The 15,129-nt window shown below is 42.3% G+C and overlaps 1 protein-coding gene across 2 annotated transcripts in view; it reads right to left on the bottom strand.

The window, feature by feature from the left end:
* Positions 1-1,966: 1,966 nt before the first annotated feature.
* The window catches only part of FAAP100 (FA core complex associated protein 100), a 33,207-nt gene continuing 20,044 nt past the window's right edge, over positions 1,967-15,129 (bottom strand). For both annotated transcript variants that reach the window (XM_027850147.1, XM_027850148.1), the window contains exons 9-11: positions 12,754-12,840; positions 4,087-4,233; positions 1,967-3,191 (exon numbers count right to left, since the gene is read on the bottom strand). In XM_027850147.1, coding sequence (XP_027705948.1) covers positions 4,102-4,233; positions 12,754-12,840 — 219 coding nt within the window. In that variant the 3' untranslated portion in view covers positions 1,967-3,191; positions 4,087-4,101. The remainder of the gene's footprint in view (positions 3,192-4,086; positions 4,234-12,753; positions 12,841-15,129) is intronic.

Here is a 15,129-nt window from a genome sequence, read left to right as displayed (position 1 = left end):
GGGCTAAAATGCCTGTGAAGTTGGGAGGCAGGCTCCTTCCCTGCTCAGAGGGAGGTCACCTAGTTCCCCTAGCTCCACGGCTTCGGGGAAAAATTCACTTCCTGCCTCATTCATTGAGTGTAGCTGCATCCTGGGGAAGTCCCTCCCTCTTTTCAAACCACGGATGTCTGGCAATTACCAGGGACTGGCTGGAGATCACCTTATGGACCTTTCTGTGGTTAGAATGTAAACTTAAGATTATTCACACATCCTATTGTCTTTTCCCTCATCTCTGCCTCCTGCATAGTGTTGAGTATTTCATTAGCAGCGAAGTTTGCTGATGGGCGTAGTGTGATGTTCTCCTAGTCAATAAGGGAGTGTGCTGCTGCAGCTAACAAAGAGAGCAGAGCCCATTTGTAAGGACACAGAATGCTTTACATACAGTAGGCACCAGCAAATTATATCTTAGGCAGCTCCATGTAACTTGTCTCTCCTCAGGCTCTTGAGCTCCGATCTGCCTGGCAGTTGGCTGAAATCCAATTAGGTTAGCCCTGCAGGGTGATTGAAAAGACCCAGAGACCTAGATTTGTCAGCTCTGGGATTCAAAACTGCCTGAATTGGCAAATGGAGATGCATTATAAAGAGACCAAAGGCAGTGGGGTGGATAAGTCTCACAGACAGATCTAACTGCAGTTCCCCAAATTTTAACCTTTTCAGATGCAGGATGCCCAAGGCCCCTGGAGGTTTTTTTGGTCACCTGCCCCATTTGGGGGACCCATACTGCTTTGGGTTATGGATTCCTTCTGGTATTCTCCCTGGCTGCTACTTGCCCCTCTCTCTACGGCTGGGTTTCCTGACCTGGGGCCCACCAACTTGTTTTTTAAACCTTTTATAACCATATTTCAATGTGATCAGTTTCCTTTAATCTTGTGTATTTTATTTTGTGCATTTAAAAACATGATTCTGAGAAGGGATCCATAGGCTTCTTTGTAATCCCAATGGAGTCTACAACATAAAAAAGGTTGAGAGCCTCTATTGTCTAGTAAAATTTCTGATAGGGCCAAACAAGAGGGATGAAGTGTGTGGTCAGAGTCAGGAGACCTGAGGCGACATAGAGGAAGCCCTCAAGAAAAAGCCTGACCCAGACCCAGAGAAGAAATGGGCTGACTGAGAAAGTTCAAGGTCCTTGTGGCCCCAACCTCTTGGAGAGAGGATAGAGCCCCTTCACAATTCAAATAAAAACTGCACTAACAGCCAGTGCTGGCAGTTGAGCCTGGCTCCACATGGTGAATATTCACAAATGGGGAGGGCTCTTTCTGCCTGTGGGAAATCCTGCTTTGCCAGATTCAGTCTCCAAAGCAAACATGTGGATAAGGGAGTTATCAGAAGGCCCAGGCTATTCTGTAATTTCATCTGTGTCAGAATGACGACTCCAGTCGCTTTCCAGTTGAACCAGATCCTTTCTTCCCCTTCCCCTGTAATACTAAACCACCAGATAGATAACTGAGGACAGTGCAGCTAGTTACTCGCAGACTCTCCCAAACGTTTTTGGGGCAGAGAAAGCTTTTGAGGGAGAGCCTGACCCAGGAGGCAGGTAAGAAAGAGCACTGCCCCCCTCTTGTACAAACCAGCCAGGATAAGACAGAGATGAGAGAAGCTTCCCACCCCAGTTTGGGCTGTGGTATCAGGTACTTCTGATCCAGGAACACAATCTACCCGCCAACCTTTTCTGTTCCCTCAAAATGCTCTCAGAGTTGTGGGGTGCAGGGTCGTGTGTTACATTAACCTGCCTGGGACCTAGGGACTGGATACTTTGGGAGGCAAGTAGTTCCACACTAAGATTTATGGATATGGGCATGAAATGCATAATACAATGAGGGCACTGGAGTGATTGCTTCCTCTGCCTAGGCTTCATCCCTAAGTGTTAGAGGCCTCCCTAATGGCCCCCAGGGCCACTGAGAACAAAGCAAAAGGGCTCAATTATTCATTCAGAGTGGTAACTTTTCAGGCTGCCAGTACTTTAATTGTGAGGCACACAGAACTCAAGGGGAAGCCTAAGAGAAAAGGAAGAAGGGTGGAAAGTGGAAATTCAGGCTGAGCTGCCAAATACCAAATATTGAAATGGGGAGAACAGGAGAAAGGGAAGAGCAGGGTGGAAAGGCAAGGAAGACCTGAAGAAACTCAATGGAAAAGAATCATTCTCATGACAGATCATGGGTTAACAGCCACAGCAATTTTCTTGTTACAGATGGCACTTTAAACAGGAAGGAAATGAGTCCAACTGAAACCAACACTAGAGAAAGATGCAAAATATGCAGGTAAGGTAATACACTGGTTTTTTTCCCCTCCCATTTCCCCCTTCTATTTTAAGTAATTAGTTAAATAAAACCAAAAACCTACCCCAAACCTGGGACCCTGGAGATGTGTAGGGCTAAGGAAAATAGCAGGCAGGTATCTCTGCCTGAGTCTAATAGGGAGAAAGTACAGGGAAGCCAGGGGAGACTGGCAGTCATTCATTTGGCCAGAGCACTACCTGTAGAGGACCCCTAGAAAAATGACTCAGTGCTAGAGACCTAAGTTTCTACATCACTAAATATGGAGTTATTTAGTATTCTGGCCACTGTTATGGGGAACTATGAATGTGGGTTGAAATGACAGGTTCTTTCCACTGTGAAACACAAAGCCACTGCTGAGCTACGAGCATCAGAAGCTAAACTAGCACTCACAGAAAACACACAAAATATATATCACCTATTCTCATCATGCCATGGGTACAAGGCTCAAGAACCATTCATGCATGGGGTAGTTACCCTAAGAATGACAGAAACACTCACTGCTCTTCAGCCTCAATTACCCAAAGGGGAAGCAAATGGGCAGAGAATGGGAGGTGTGAGTGGAAATGGGGATGAGTTCTGCTCTAGGCAGGGTTAGATGTCCCTGTCTGGAAGAGGCTAGCTCATTCTCTGGTGCTTTATAATATCAAAAAAGTTAAAAACAGATCCACCCCTCAAAACCTTTCTCTGGCATGAAAGGGCCCTCATCAGATTTAGACATCCCCATCTTGGGGGGTGTCAGAAGATTTCCACAGCCTCTGTTACTGCACACTGCTTGGCTTCTCAACAGAGAGGGTATCTTCAATCCCACCCTTAGGGATCATAAGGGAAGATTTTCTAGCAGTCAAGAGGTAAAATGTCAGAGTTGCTTAATAGAACCTGTAAAAGGAAAAGAAAAAAATTAAAAACACATACACATATTTGTACTGAAGTCCTCCTTGAATATTTCTCTGTACCATGGAATTAAGCCTAGGTTCCCAAGGTTATGCCAGTAAGGGCTATTCCAACAGAGTGCAATCTTGATAAAGTCCTACCAAGCTGAAAGGCTTTAAGTACAGCCCAGTGATGGACTGTTTGCCTGCTGATAGAGGACTGGCTCATTTAATTTGCAAAGGCTTATCACCAGAAGGCTGCCACCAGGAGGCATTTTTTTTTTGGCAATATACTAAGGCATAGAGAAGTTGGGATTTAAGTCAATGGAAAGATGAAATTATAGCTCATTTGAAGCTTAAATATACACTTAGTTTCTAAAGTGAGTCCCCCTTCCTCAAGTGCACACCCAAGTACATGTGAATGCACACATGCATATGACACACATGCACATATACAACCATACATATGGGGGATGTCACAAAGAAAATGGGATCTACTAGTTTTAAGTAATCAGCTTTCCTAGTACATTCAAAAGATTCAATTTATACATTACTTCCAGGTATGCAAAGTGGTACACAAACATCATGAGAGCAAGTTACATCTATATTCTACATTGTATATACTATTAGGCAGGAACCTGAACTAGAGACAGTTGTTTTCAATGGATTATACCTAGGGAAAATAAATATCCAAGATATATGGTACATACTGGAGTCAAATGCTGCCAAAGGAGCAAGTTTATCTTATAAAATTGCCAACATAACGCCAGTCCTTAAAGAATATAAGACAAATGAAAATGACTCAAAAAGACAAAGTGACTTCACATTCCTAGAGGAACCCAGGATAGGGGTAGAGTTCTTTTCCATAAGAAGAGGGGAGCTTCTGGTGTAAGGTGCCCTACCAGTGCCAGCAGGGGTCACAGTAGGATGAGGCTTGGGTTTCGAAGTTGCTTGTAGACTTGAAGAAGTCTCTCTGCAGCAGCGCTGGCACTGGCATCATCCTCAACACATAGACGATCTCTCAGGGACTGCACCTCCTTGAGTAATATCTATATAGGTAGTAAAGAAAGCAGGGGCAGAAAGGTGGAAATAAATGTTAAGAAGCTAAGAAAATCACTTATCAATGCAAGCCACAATTCAGAAGACTTGTAATTAAATATGACGCTTACCTCCCGAAGAGACGGGACATGCTTCAGGGGGAAGACTCAGACATATTTTTCTGGACAGGGTCGGTGAATGAATTTGTTTTGCTGCACTCTGCACATTTGTTACAAGGGTTTTGCTTTTCCTTCTTTTCCAAACTCAAATGAGTTAAACTATGTAATCCTTTGCAAAAGCTTTGTAAACCCTAAAGCACTACATAAATCATGAGGCAGCTGGGGAGCACAGTGGATAGAGTGAAAGGCCTGGAATCAGAAACAGAACTCATTACTTGAATTCAAATCCAGCCTCAGATACTAACTGGCTGTGTGACCCAGGGCAAATCATTTAAACTTCTCTGGGCCCAGTTTCCTCATCTGCAAAATGGGGATAATAATAGCACCTATCTCCCAAGTTGTTGTGAAGATAAAATCAGATATTTGCAAAGCACTTTGCAAGCCTTAAAGTGCTATATGAATGCTAGCTATTATTTATTTTTTCCAAAGGAGAGTGAGAGGGAGAGAAGGTAGATTTTTTGGTCAATTGAAAAAATAAAATTAAGTTTAAAAAACGAAGATTAACTTGTACTGTGCTAAGTCAGTCAGTCAATAAGCATTTATTAAACATTTACTATGTGCCAGGCACTGTGCTAAGTGTTGGGTATATAAAGAAAGGTTAAAAACACTGTCTCTTCCCTCAAGGGACTTCCCTCACATTCTAATACGGGAGGCAACAGGTAAATAACTATTACATACAAGATATATACAGAATAGGGGGTGGGGTGGGGGGAAAGGCTAGGACTACCTGCTGCAGAAAATGGAATCTGAGTAGAGTCTTAAAGAAACCACGGAAGCCACAAGAGGTGGAAGTGAAGAGGGAGAACATTCCAGGAATGGGGGCAGTCAGTACAAAGGCTTGGATGAAATCGGCAGATGGAGTGTTGTGTATGAGGAACAGCCAGCAGGGAAGCATATCTGGATTGCAGAGTACACGAAGGAGAAAAAGTAGATTGCAAAGCAAATCGGAAAAGTAGGAAGGGTTTTAAGTATCTTTACAACTGATTCTGGTAGTAATAGTGAACTATTAGAGCAAGGATGGGGAACCTGTGGCCTTGAAGCCACATATGGCCTTCCAGGTCCTTGCATGCAGCCTTTTGACTGAGTCCAAGTTTTACAGAACAAATTATTTTATTAAGGAGATTTATTCTGTGAAGTTTGGATTGAGTCAAAGGGCAGCACTTGTGGACCTAGAGGACCACAGGTTCCCCACCCCTGCCCTAGAGTTTATGGGGAGGATGGGGTAAAGGAAGGGGAGTAGCAACAACATGGTCAAACCAGCCCTACAGGAAAGTCACTTTGGCAGCTGAGTAGAAGAGAGTAGGGGAGAGACCTGGGGTAGGAAGACCAATGAGACTACAGTAATAGTCCAGATGAAAGGTGAGAGGGACTTCAGTGTGCATGGAGAGAAGGAGCTGTATGTGACAAATACTGTGAAAATCGGACAGCAGACTGGATATGTGGGATGAGTGCAGGTGAGGAATTAAGGATGACACTCAGTTTGCAAGCCTGGGTGACGGTGAAGATTGTGGTGTCCTCAATAGTAATAGGTTTGGAAAGTTAGAGAAGAGGGACATGTTTGAGGGTAAAGGTAATGAGTTCTGTTTCAGACATATGGACTTTATGAGGTAATTGTAATGACCAAGCTTGGCTGTAGAGAAGAAGAAAAAATGCACTTTCCTCTCTTCCTTCCAGACACTATGGCTGCCAGACTCTACTGGTTAGTTTTGCTGAATTGCATTTCTTGCCCTTTCTTTAGTTCTTCATTACAACGAATGGCTTCATGGGGGAAGGCGGGGGGAGAAAGAATATATTTGGCAATTGAAATGAAGGTGATGTGAAAACAAAAGATATCAATAATTTTTTATGGGGGGGCCCTAGGCAATGGGGTTAAATGACTTGTCTAGGGTCACACAGCTAGTTAAGTGTCAAGTATCTGAGGCTACATTTGAACTCAGGTCCTCCTGACTCCAAGGCCAGTGCTCTATCCACTGCGTCACATAGCTGCCCTGACGTCAATAATTTTTAAAGTAACTGTTGGTTTCTGAAAAGAAAGGGCTGGCTGCCTTTTGCAAATGTTACCATGGAGTGTTCTCTCATCTCAAAGGAAAGCAGGGGAATCAGAATGCCTCCAATTTTATTGAAATCCAAGAGTTGGAGCTACAAGATCACGAAGACCTTTCATGACTTGCTCAAAGTCACAGAGGTAAATAGATGACTAAGCTGACATGTGAGCCCAAGTCATCTGACTCCCACATCACAATTCCCACTACAACATGCTGTTTCTTTTGCTTGAAAACCCACTGTCCCTCTCCAACACCCATCTCATTTTCAGAGAGCTCTAACTGGTAGGAAGTTTTTCCTTCGATCAAGCCTAAGTTAGCCCTTTGTGATTTCTACCCACAGCTACTTGTTCTGTCCACTGAGGTTAAAGAGATCAAGTCTAATCCTTCCCTATTCTGTGTGGAGTTCTTCAAATACAACTCTTATGTTACCCTGAGTCTTCTCTTCTCCAGTCTAAACAATCCTAGTGTTTTTAATAAGTCTTCATATAATGCCACCTCAAGGCCCTTCATCAACCTGGTTACCCTCCTCTGGATGTTCTCCAGATTATCATAGACTCTGAGAGGTGGAAGGGACCTCATCAACCATTTAGTTCACCCCACACACAAAGAGAACCCTGACTTTATCATGCCCGACAAGCAGTCATCCCACTTCTGTTCAGAGACCTCCAACGAGGGGGAGCCCTCACCTCCTGAGGCAGCCCATTCCACTTCAGGAGAGTTCTGTTAAGAAAATTTTTCCTGTGCTTTCAGAAAAACCTGTAAAGACTTACATGAACTGATGCAAAGTGAAGTGAGCAGAACCAGAATACTATACACAGTAACAGCAATATAGTACAACGATCAACTGTGAATGACTTTGCTACTCTCAGAAACACAATGATCGAAGCTAATTCCGAAGGACTCATAATGAAAAATGCTATCCCTCTCAAGAAAAAGAACTGATTAGAAACTGAATGCAGATGGAAGCATACTTTTTTTTTAACTTTATTCTTCTTGGGTTTTTTTGGTCTGTGTTTTCTTTCATAACATGACTAATATGGAAATATATTTTGCACGACTGCACATGTATAACCTATATAAAAATTGCTTGCCTTCTTAATGAAGGGGGAGGGAAGGGAGGGAAAAAGAGAATTTGGAATTCAAAAATTTTCCCCCCACTTAATAGTATTTTATTTTTTTCCAATTACAAAAGGTAGTTTTCAACATTCACTTTTTTATGTGTGAGGCAACTGAGACTATGTGACTTGCCCAGAGTCACACAGCTAGTAAGTGTTCAGTGTCTGAGGCTGGATTTGAACTCAGGTCCTCCTGACTCCAAGGCAGGTGCTCTATCCACTGCACCACCTAGCTGCCTCTCAACATTCACTTTTATGAGATGAGTTCCAAATTTTTTTCTCCCTCCCTCCCTTCCCTCTCCCCTCCCCAAGAGAGCAAGCAATCTGATATAGGTGAAATGTGTACAATCATATTAAACACATTTCCACATTAGTCATGTTGTGAAAAAAAATCAGAACAAAAGGGAAAAACCATGAAAAGGAAAAAACAAAAAACAAAAAAAGTGAAATTAGTATGCTTCCAGATTCCATAATTCTTTCTCTGGATGGGGGTAGCATTTTCCGTCATGAATTTTTTGGAATTATCTGAGATCACTGTATTGCTGAGAAGAGCTAAGTCTATCAAAGTTGATCATCGCATAATGTTGCTATTACTGTGCACAATGTTCTGGTTCTCACTTCACTCAGCATCAGTTCATATAATTCTTTCCAAGTTTTTTCTGAAATCTGCCTGAAATATGAAATTCTTCCATTACATTCATATACCACAACATGTTCAGCCATTCCCCAATTGATGGGCATCCCCTCAACTTCCAATTCTTTGCCACCACAAAAAGAGCTGCTATAAATATTTTTGTACATGTGGGTCCTTTTCCCTTTTTTATGATCTCTTTGGAACACAGACCTAGTACTGGTATTGCTGGATCAAAGGGTATGCACAATTTTATAGCCCTTTGAGTATAGTGGATGTTTAAAAATTTTACATGTAATTGGAAAAAATAAAATGTTTTTTAAAAGAAGGAATTTTTTTTCCTGACATCAAGTCTAATTGCCTCTCTGCAACTTCCATCCATTACCTGAAAACACCAATCACGTCTGGTCCCTCACATGCCCTACCACATGCCCTTCACTCCCAGAGTCTTGTCTTCTCTAGGTGAAATGGCCCTAGTTTCTTCAAATGATCCTGATGACATGGACTCAAGGGGCTTCACCATCCTATTTGCCATCCTCTGGACAATGTCCAGGTTAGCAATGTTCTTCTTGAACTGTGGCTCCCAGAACTGAACAATATTCCAGTCGGAAGACAAAGTACAGTGGGACTACCACCTCCTCATTTTTGGAAGCTGTGTCTCTGAATTTAGCCCAAGATGATGTGTTTTTGGTTGCTAATCACACTGCTTACTCATCTCAATGTCATTCCTAAATGTGGTGCCTAGAGATGAACGCCATATTTCCCCTCTTCCACCCTCTCACCTGAGAACCTTGCTTCTTATTTCACTGAAAACAAAAATGATGCCATTCACTGAACTCTCCTTCTTCTTCCGTCCTCCTCATCTCACATCATCCAAATGCCTTCTGCCACTATCTCCTATCTCACATAAAGAAGTGGCCCTTCTCCTTATTAAGGAAAATCCTCTCTACATGCACAAGTGACACTATTCCATCTTGTCTTCTCCAGCAGATGGCCCTCTCTATCATCCCGACTCTCACTTATCTTCAATTTCTCCCTGTCTACTGGCTCCTTCCCTACCGCCTATAAACATGTCCATGTCTTTCCCATCCTTAAAAAACCTTCCCTTGATCCATCCATCTCCACTAGCTATTGCCCATATCTCTTTCCCTTTTGTGGCAAAACTCCTTGAGAAGGTTCTTTATATTCATTCAATGCCTCCAATTCCTTTCTTCTCACTCTTCTTAACCCTCTATGGTCTGGTTTTTAACCTCATCATTCATTATATCATCATAATCTCTTAATCACCATATCTAATGGCCTTTTTTAATCCTCATCCTTCTTGACCTCACTGATGCCTCTGATACTGTCAATCAACCTCTTCCCCTGTACCCTCTTCTAAGTTTCTGTGACACAGATCTATCCAGGTTATCTTCCTATCTGTCTGACAGCTCCTTCTTAGGACCTTTGACAGCTCTTCATCCAGGTCACACCCACTGACCTTGGGCATGCCCCAAGGCTCTGTCCTGAGACCTCTTATCTTCTCCCTCCATATTATTTCACTTGATTATCTTTTCAACTCCCATGGATTCAATTATCATCTCTATACTGAAGATTCTCAGATCTATTTATCCAGTTCTAACCTCTCTCCTAACCTCCACTCACATTTTCAACTGCCTATTAGACATATCACACTGGATGTCCAAAGCTGAACATCATTCTCCCCAAATCCCTTCTTCTTCCTAACTTCTCTTTTACTACTGAGGGCATCAGTATCCTTCCAGCCACCCAGGCTCAAAACCTAGATATCACCCTTAACTCCTCACTCTCACCCCCACATTCAGTTTGCTGCCAAATCCTGTCAATTTTACCTTGTAACTTCTCTAGTATATACCCCCTTCTCTCCTCTGACACTGACACCACCTTGGTACAAGCCCTCATCATCTCTCACTTAGACTATTGCAATAGCCTCAAGTTTATCCCTACTCCATTCCATCTTCCACTTAGCTGTCAAATTAATCTTCTTAGTGAAGATCTAACCACGTCACCCCCTTTATTCATACAATTCCAGTGGCTCCCTATCACCTCCGGGATCAAATATAAAATCCTCTGTTTAGCATTCAAAGCCCTTCACCTGCTCTGCTCCTACCTTTCCAGTATTCGTACCCTGCCCCCCCACCTACTATGTACTCTTCAATCCAGTGACACTGCCCTTCCTGCTATTCCTTGAACAAGACATTCCATGTTCAAACTGTGAATATTTTCACTAGCTGTCCCCCATGCACGGAATTCTCTCCCTATTCATCTCTACTTCCTGGCTGCCCTGGTTTCCTTCAAGTCCCAGCTAAAAATACTATCCTCTGTGAGAAGTTTTTCCTGATTTTCCTTAATGCTAGTACCTTCCCTCTACCGATGATCTCCAATTTATCTTCGCTGTAGCTTGTTTGTACATAGTTGTTTGCATGTTTTCTCCCCTATCAGACCTTCTTTTGCCTTTCTTCAAATCCCCAATGCTTTGCACAGTGCCGGGTACACAGTAGTCCCTTAATAAATATTGACTGATTGACTAACCACGGTAGAGTATAGCAGGACCTTCCTAAATATGTTCTATGAACTAAAACTTTAAATTTAATAGGAATAGTGGGCCAAGCACAATTATACACGTGTAATAAAGAAACATATCCGACCCACAACAGCAGGACAAAGGGTTGAACGAGTAAGAAAAGCTCTTTGTATGCTGTAAAACACTTTGTATAAACACCAGCTGTTTTTGTTAGGAGTGGTGAGTGATTAGAAGGCTGAAGGGCAGGGGCAGTCTGGAAAGGCTTTGTGGAAGAGATAAGCCTCAAGTACCGCCCAAAGGAGAAGAGAGAACACTGATTCCCCAAAGGAAAGTTTTGGGAACATAACATTCTCCCAATGTAACAGAGGCAGAAAAAGTACACAGCAGGAACAAGAGCTAGGTTTGTCTTTAGGACCAAGCAGAACAAGCCTAATGGAAGAAGAGACAGAGCACAGAAGCAATAATATCAGATAAGAGAAAGCCTGATACTACTACCCACTATCAGGAGGGAAAGCACTTGTGAGCTGTTTTCCAAATACTGGTGATATCTTTATACACTCACCTGATCATTCTTGTTACCACTTGGAAAAAGGCTAGCTGGAGGTAAGGGTTGCAGCACTCGGGTATGGAGCAGTTTCTCAGCGAAACTAACTATCCCAGACTAGAATTTTAATCCATGCTCACAGAACCTCACAGTTGAAAGGGCCCTCAAATGCCATCTAGTCCAACACATCCCTGAAGAAGAATCTCCCATACAACATATCAGACAAACTGTCTTCCAGCCTTTGCCTGAAGATCTTCCAGAGGGGCTAACCCACTACCTACCAAAGCAGCTTATTCCATTTTTGGATAACTAATTATTAAGACGTTTCTTCTTATATCAAGCTTAAATTTGTCTTTCTGTAACTTCCACTCACTGCTCCTAGTTCTCTGCCCTTTCAGGCTAAGCAGAAAAAATTTAATTCCTCTTGCCCTTCAAATACCTAAACGCAACTATCATCCTCACCTTAAATCTTCTCTTATCCAGGATACTCCTCCCAATTTACTTTAACTGATCCTTACATAGCATGTTCTCAAGTCCCTCCATCAATCTGGTTACCCTCTTCTGGACATTTTCCAACTTATCAGTGTGGTCCCCAGAACTGTAGTTCATCTGAATTTAGTTACTTAAACTGATCAAGGGCAACCAGGTAATTTCTTACTATGTCCCTAGTCATTATTGTATCCCTACTCAGTCCATCAATTTCATTAGCTATTTTCATTCTGTCCCTTCTAATTCAATGATTATGCTCCTTGGCAAAGAAAACAGAAACAATGTAAGGGTTAAATAGCTCTGACTTTTCTCCATTGTCCACCATCACCTCCCATTTACGCCAAGCAGTGGTCCCATACCTTCTCTGATCTTTTTCCCCAATATGGTTAAAAAAACACCCTTTTCAGTATCTTTAGCTTTCTTCATTATCCTTAGACCAACCTGAACTTTAGCCCTCCTGACGTTATACTTCTAGGACCATGTCACCTTTTGTATTCATCTTGTTACCTGTTCTCATTGATATTATGCCCATATACAATCAGTCAACCTGCCCCTTCCAATTGTGGTCATGCCCCAAACTATTTAGAATAAATATTGGAATAATTGGTTCCACCTGGCTTGAAAGTTTGTGCCTGATTCACAGAGGTTCCAGACATCAACCAGACCTTAACTCCAGGAGTGGAGCAGCCTGCTCCACTGGGATAAGTGTGAGCAGTTCTTGGAATAATGCTAGGCCAACATCTGCGGCACCATAAAGGGACAGCTTCAGTCCCTTCTTTCCTTCTAGTTATGTGTTTATATAATGATCATGTATGTAAGATTACCTGCTGGCATTCCTGTTACAAGGCTAACTAAATAGAGAAATTTATTAAAGTGACATAGACAAGAATGTGATATAGGTCCCAAATTACCCCTTCTCCCCAGGCCAGTTAGAGCCTAGCACAAAAGCAGGTTTTCTACAAGAGAGAATGCAGGCTGTCACTCACCTCATGATTGGCATGGATCTGACGAAGATACTGCACACGGAGATCAGGTGGGTTAGAACCCTGAGCAGCCTGGTCCACGATCATTATCTACATAGGACAGAACAAAGTAGAGAAAATAAAAAACAAAAAGGATTAAAAAGTCAGTGGACAAATTCCATTACCCCTTTCTACGGTGGCCTGCAGAAGCCTTCTACAGTTTTACTCCTTGCTTTCTAAAAGAGCTGCTTGCTTAGGCACTGTGACTGTTTCCTTTCCTGTTCTATGCTTGTATTAGCCTCAGCCTGGTCCTCTTGGCGGTCACCAGCCATGTTTATTTCTCCATCACCTGTCCTAATGTATACCTAAAATCATTGGGGATGATGTGTTTCTTCCTGGAGGGACCACAGATTCATTTCTGGAAAATGTTCCCCAAACCCCTTCTTAGAATGAAGAAATGAACCCTGTTCAAACTTATCTCTTCACTGCTTCTCCCTGGATGTAAGCTTGACATTTTCCCTTTTATCTTCTGCAATCTTCTTTTAGATCTTCATCTTCACTGCCTCCCTCCCTACTTTTACATTCTATTAATTCCATTCTGTGATCTTCCCAGGACTCTGCAGTGCCTGCTGTTTCATGCCTCTCTCAGGCCTCTGTCCTGCTCACTCTTCAATGCTTTTTCTACTTTCCTGTTCATCCACATGAACTATTTTCTCTGTTCCTTGTGTGGTTAGGGCTCTTCCTCATGCCCTTACATAGAAACCTAGAGGGTGATGGTTATTGACTCTGAGACAAATTTCATTTTGTCCTTTCTCATCCACTAATCTTCCCATCTCCCTCAAGAAATTTCGGCTCCACCTCTAGCTCATCTTCTCCATCCCTTCTTTTTATCTCCTATTCTCACCTTTGGGCCTAATTCTAATTTTAGATGCTCCGACATTCCCCATATGAGCAACTCTAATCCCATGGTCTTCAAAGTAAGGACACTGGTGAGACCTGCTCCTGCCTTCAATCCCCTGAAGTTGTCTCATGCAGAGGCCTCCAATGAAGTGTCCCATTTATTCACTCCACTTAGTCTAGTTTATGGTTGCATTGTTAAAAAAAAAAAAAAACCCAACACACACACACACACACTCACACACACACACACACACACACACACACACACACACACACACACACACACACAAAAACACCTCCCAGTCTTCTTGCTTTCTGAAAGTCTTGCAACAAACCCCAATCTGTTCACCTAACTATGATGTGAATCCAAAGAGATCTAGGGAGACTCATCAGGACTCATCAGGTGGGACTACAGCTGGATAAGCAAAAGATATATGAGGCACAGCTACCCAAATCAATTGAGGCACTTCAAGAACTGTCTTCCATTTCCCTATTCTTCATTTTCTATGTGTATGAGTGAATGTGTGTGTATAAGACATAAAGAGAGAGAGTAAGAGAAAGAGAGACAGAAAGAGAATCATCTTCAAGCAAATCCACACACATATGGCATTCAATTCAATTTCAACAAGCATGTATTAAGTATTTACTAAGGGCAAAGCATACAGTATGTTCAGCCTTGGACATAAAGATTTTAAAAATGTAAAAAACAACTATACTGCAAATTAGAATGTGCTAAGTGAATATAAGAGAGGCATGAGAGGATTGAGGGAGATAAGATCTCTTCTCACTTCCACCAGGTACCACCTTCTACATAAAGTCTTTCTTGATCTTCCCAAGTACTAGTGTTCTTCCACTGAAACTACCTTATCTTTACCTGCTTGGTATTTGATTGTATTTAGTCAGCCAATCAGTAAATATTTATTAAGTGCCTCATATGTGCCAGGCATTGTGTTAAGCACTGGGAATATACAGAATGGCAAAAAATAGTCCTTGCCCTCAAAGAGCTCACAAGCTAATGGGAGACACAACATGCAAATGACTATGTACAAACAAGCTATATACAGGAGAAATGAGAAATAATTAACAAAGGGAAGGCATTAGCATTAAGGGGAATCAGAAAAGACTTCATGTAGAATGTGGAATTTTAGCTAGGACCTAAAGGAAGCCAAGAGGTAGAAATGAGGAGGAAGAGAATTTCAGGCATGGGAGGCAGCCAGGGAAAATACCCAGAATCAGGAGATGAAACATTTTGTCTAAGCAACATCCAGGAAGCCAACATCATTGGATCAGAATAGGTGGGAGTATGGGGTGGGGTGTAAGAGACTAGAAAGGTTGGGGGGAAGGGAAGGAGGGGGGGGGAAAGGGCTTTGAATGCCAAAGAGAGGTTTTTATATTTGATGCTGAAGATGACAGGGAACCAATGGAGTTTATTCTCTTTATATTTATTCCATATACACACACACACACACACACACACACACACACACACACACACACACA

The sequence above is a fragment of the Vombatus ursinus genome, unplaced genomic scaffold (genome assembly GCF_900497805.2).
Source record: "Vombatus ursinus unplaced genomic scaffold, bare-nosed wombat genome assembly UNPS02008996.1, whole genome shotgun sequence".
NCBI lineage: Eukaryota > Metazoa > Chordata > Mammalia > Diprotodontia > Vombatidae > Vombatus > Vombatus ursinus.
The sequence above is the reverse complement of the archived record's forward strand: the minus strand, read 5'-3'. Positions and strand labels throughout refer to the sequence as shown.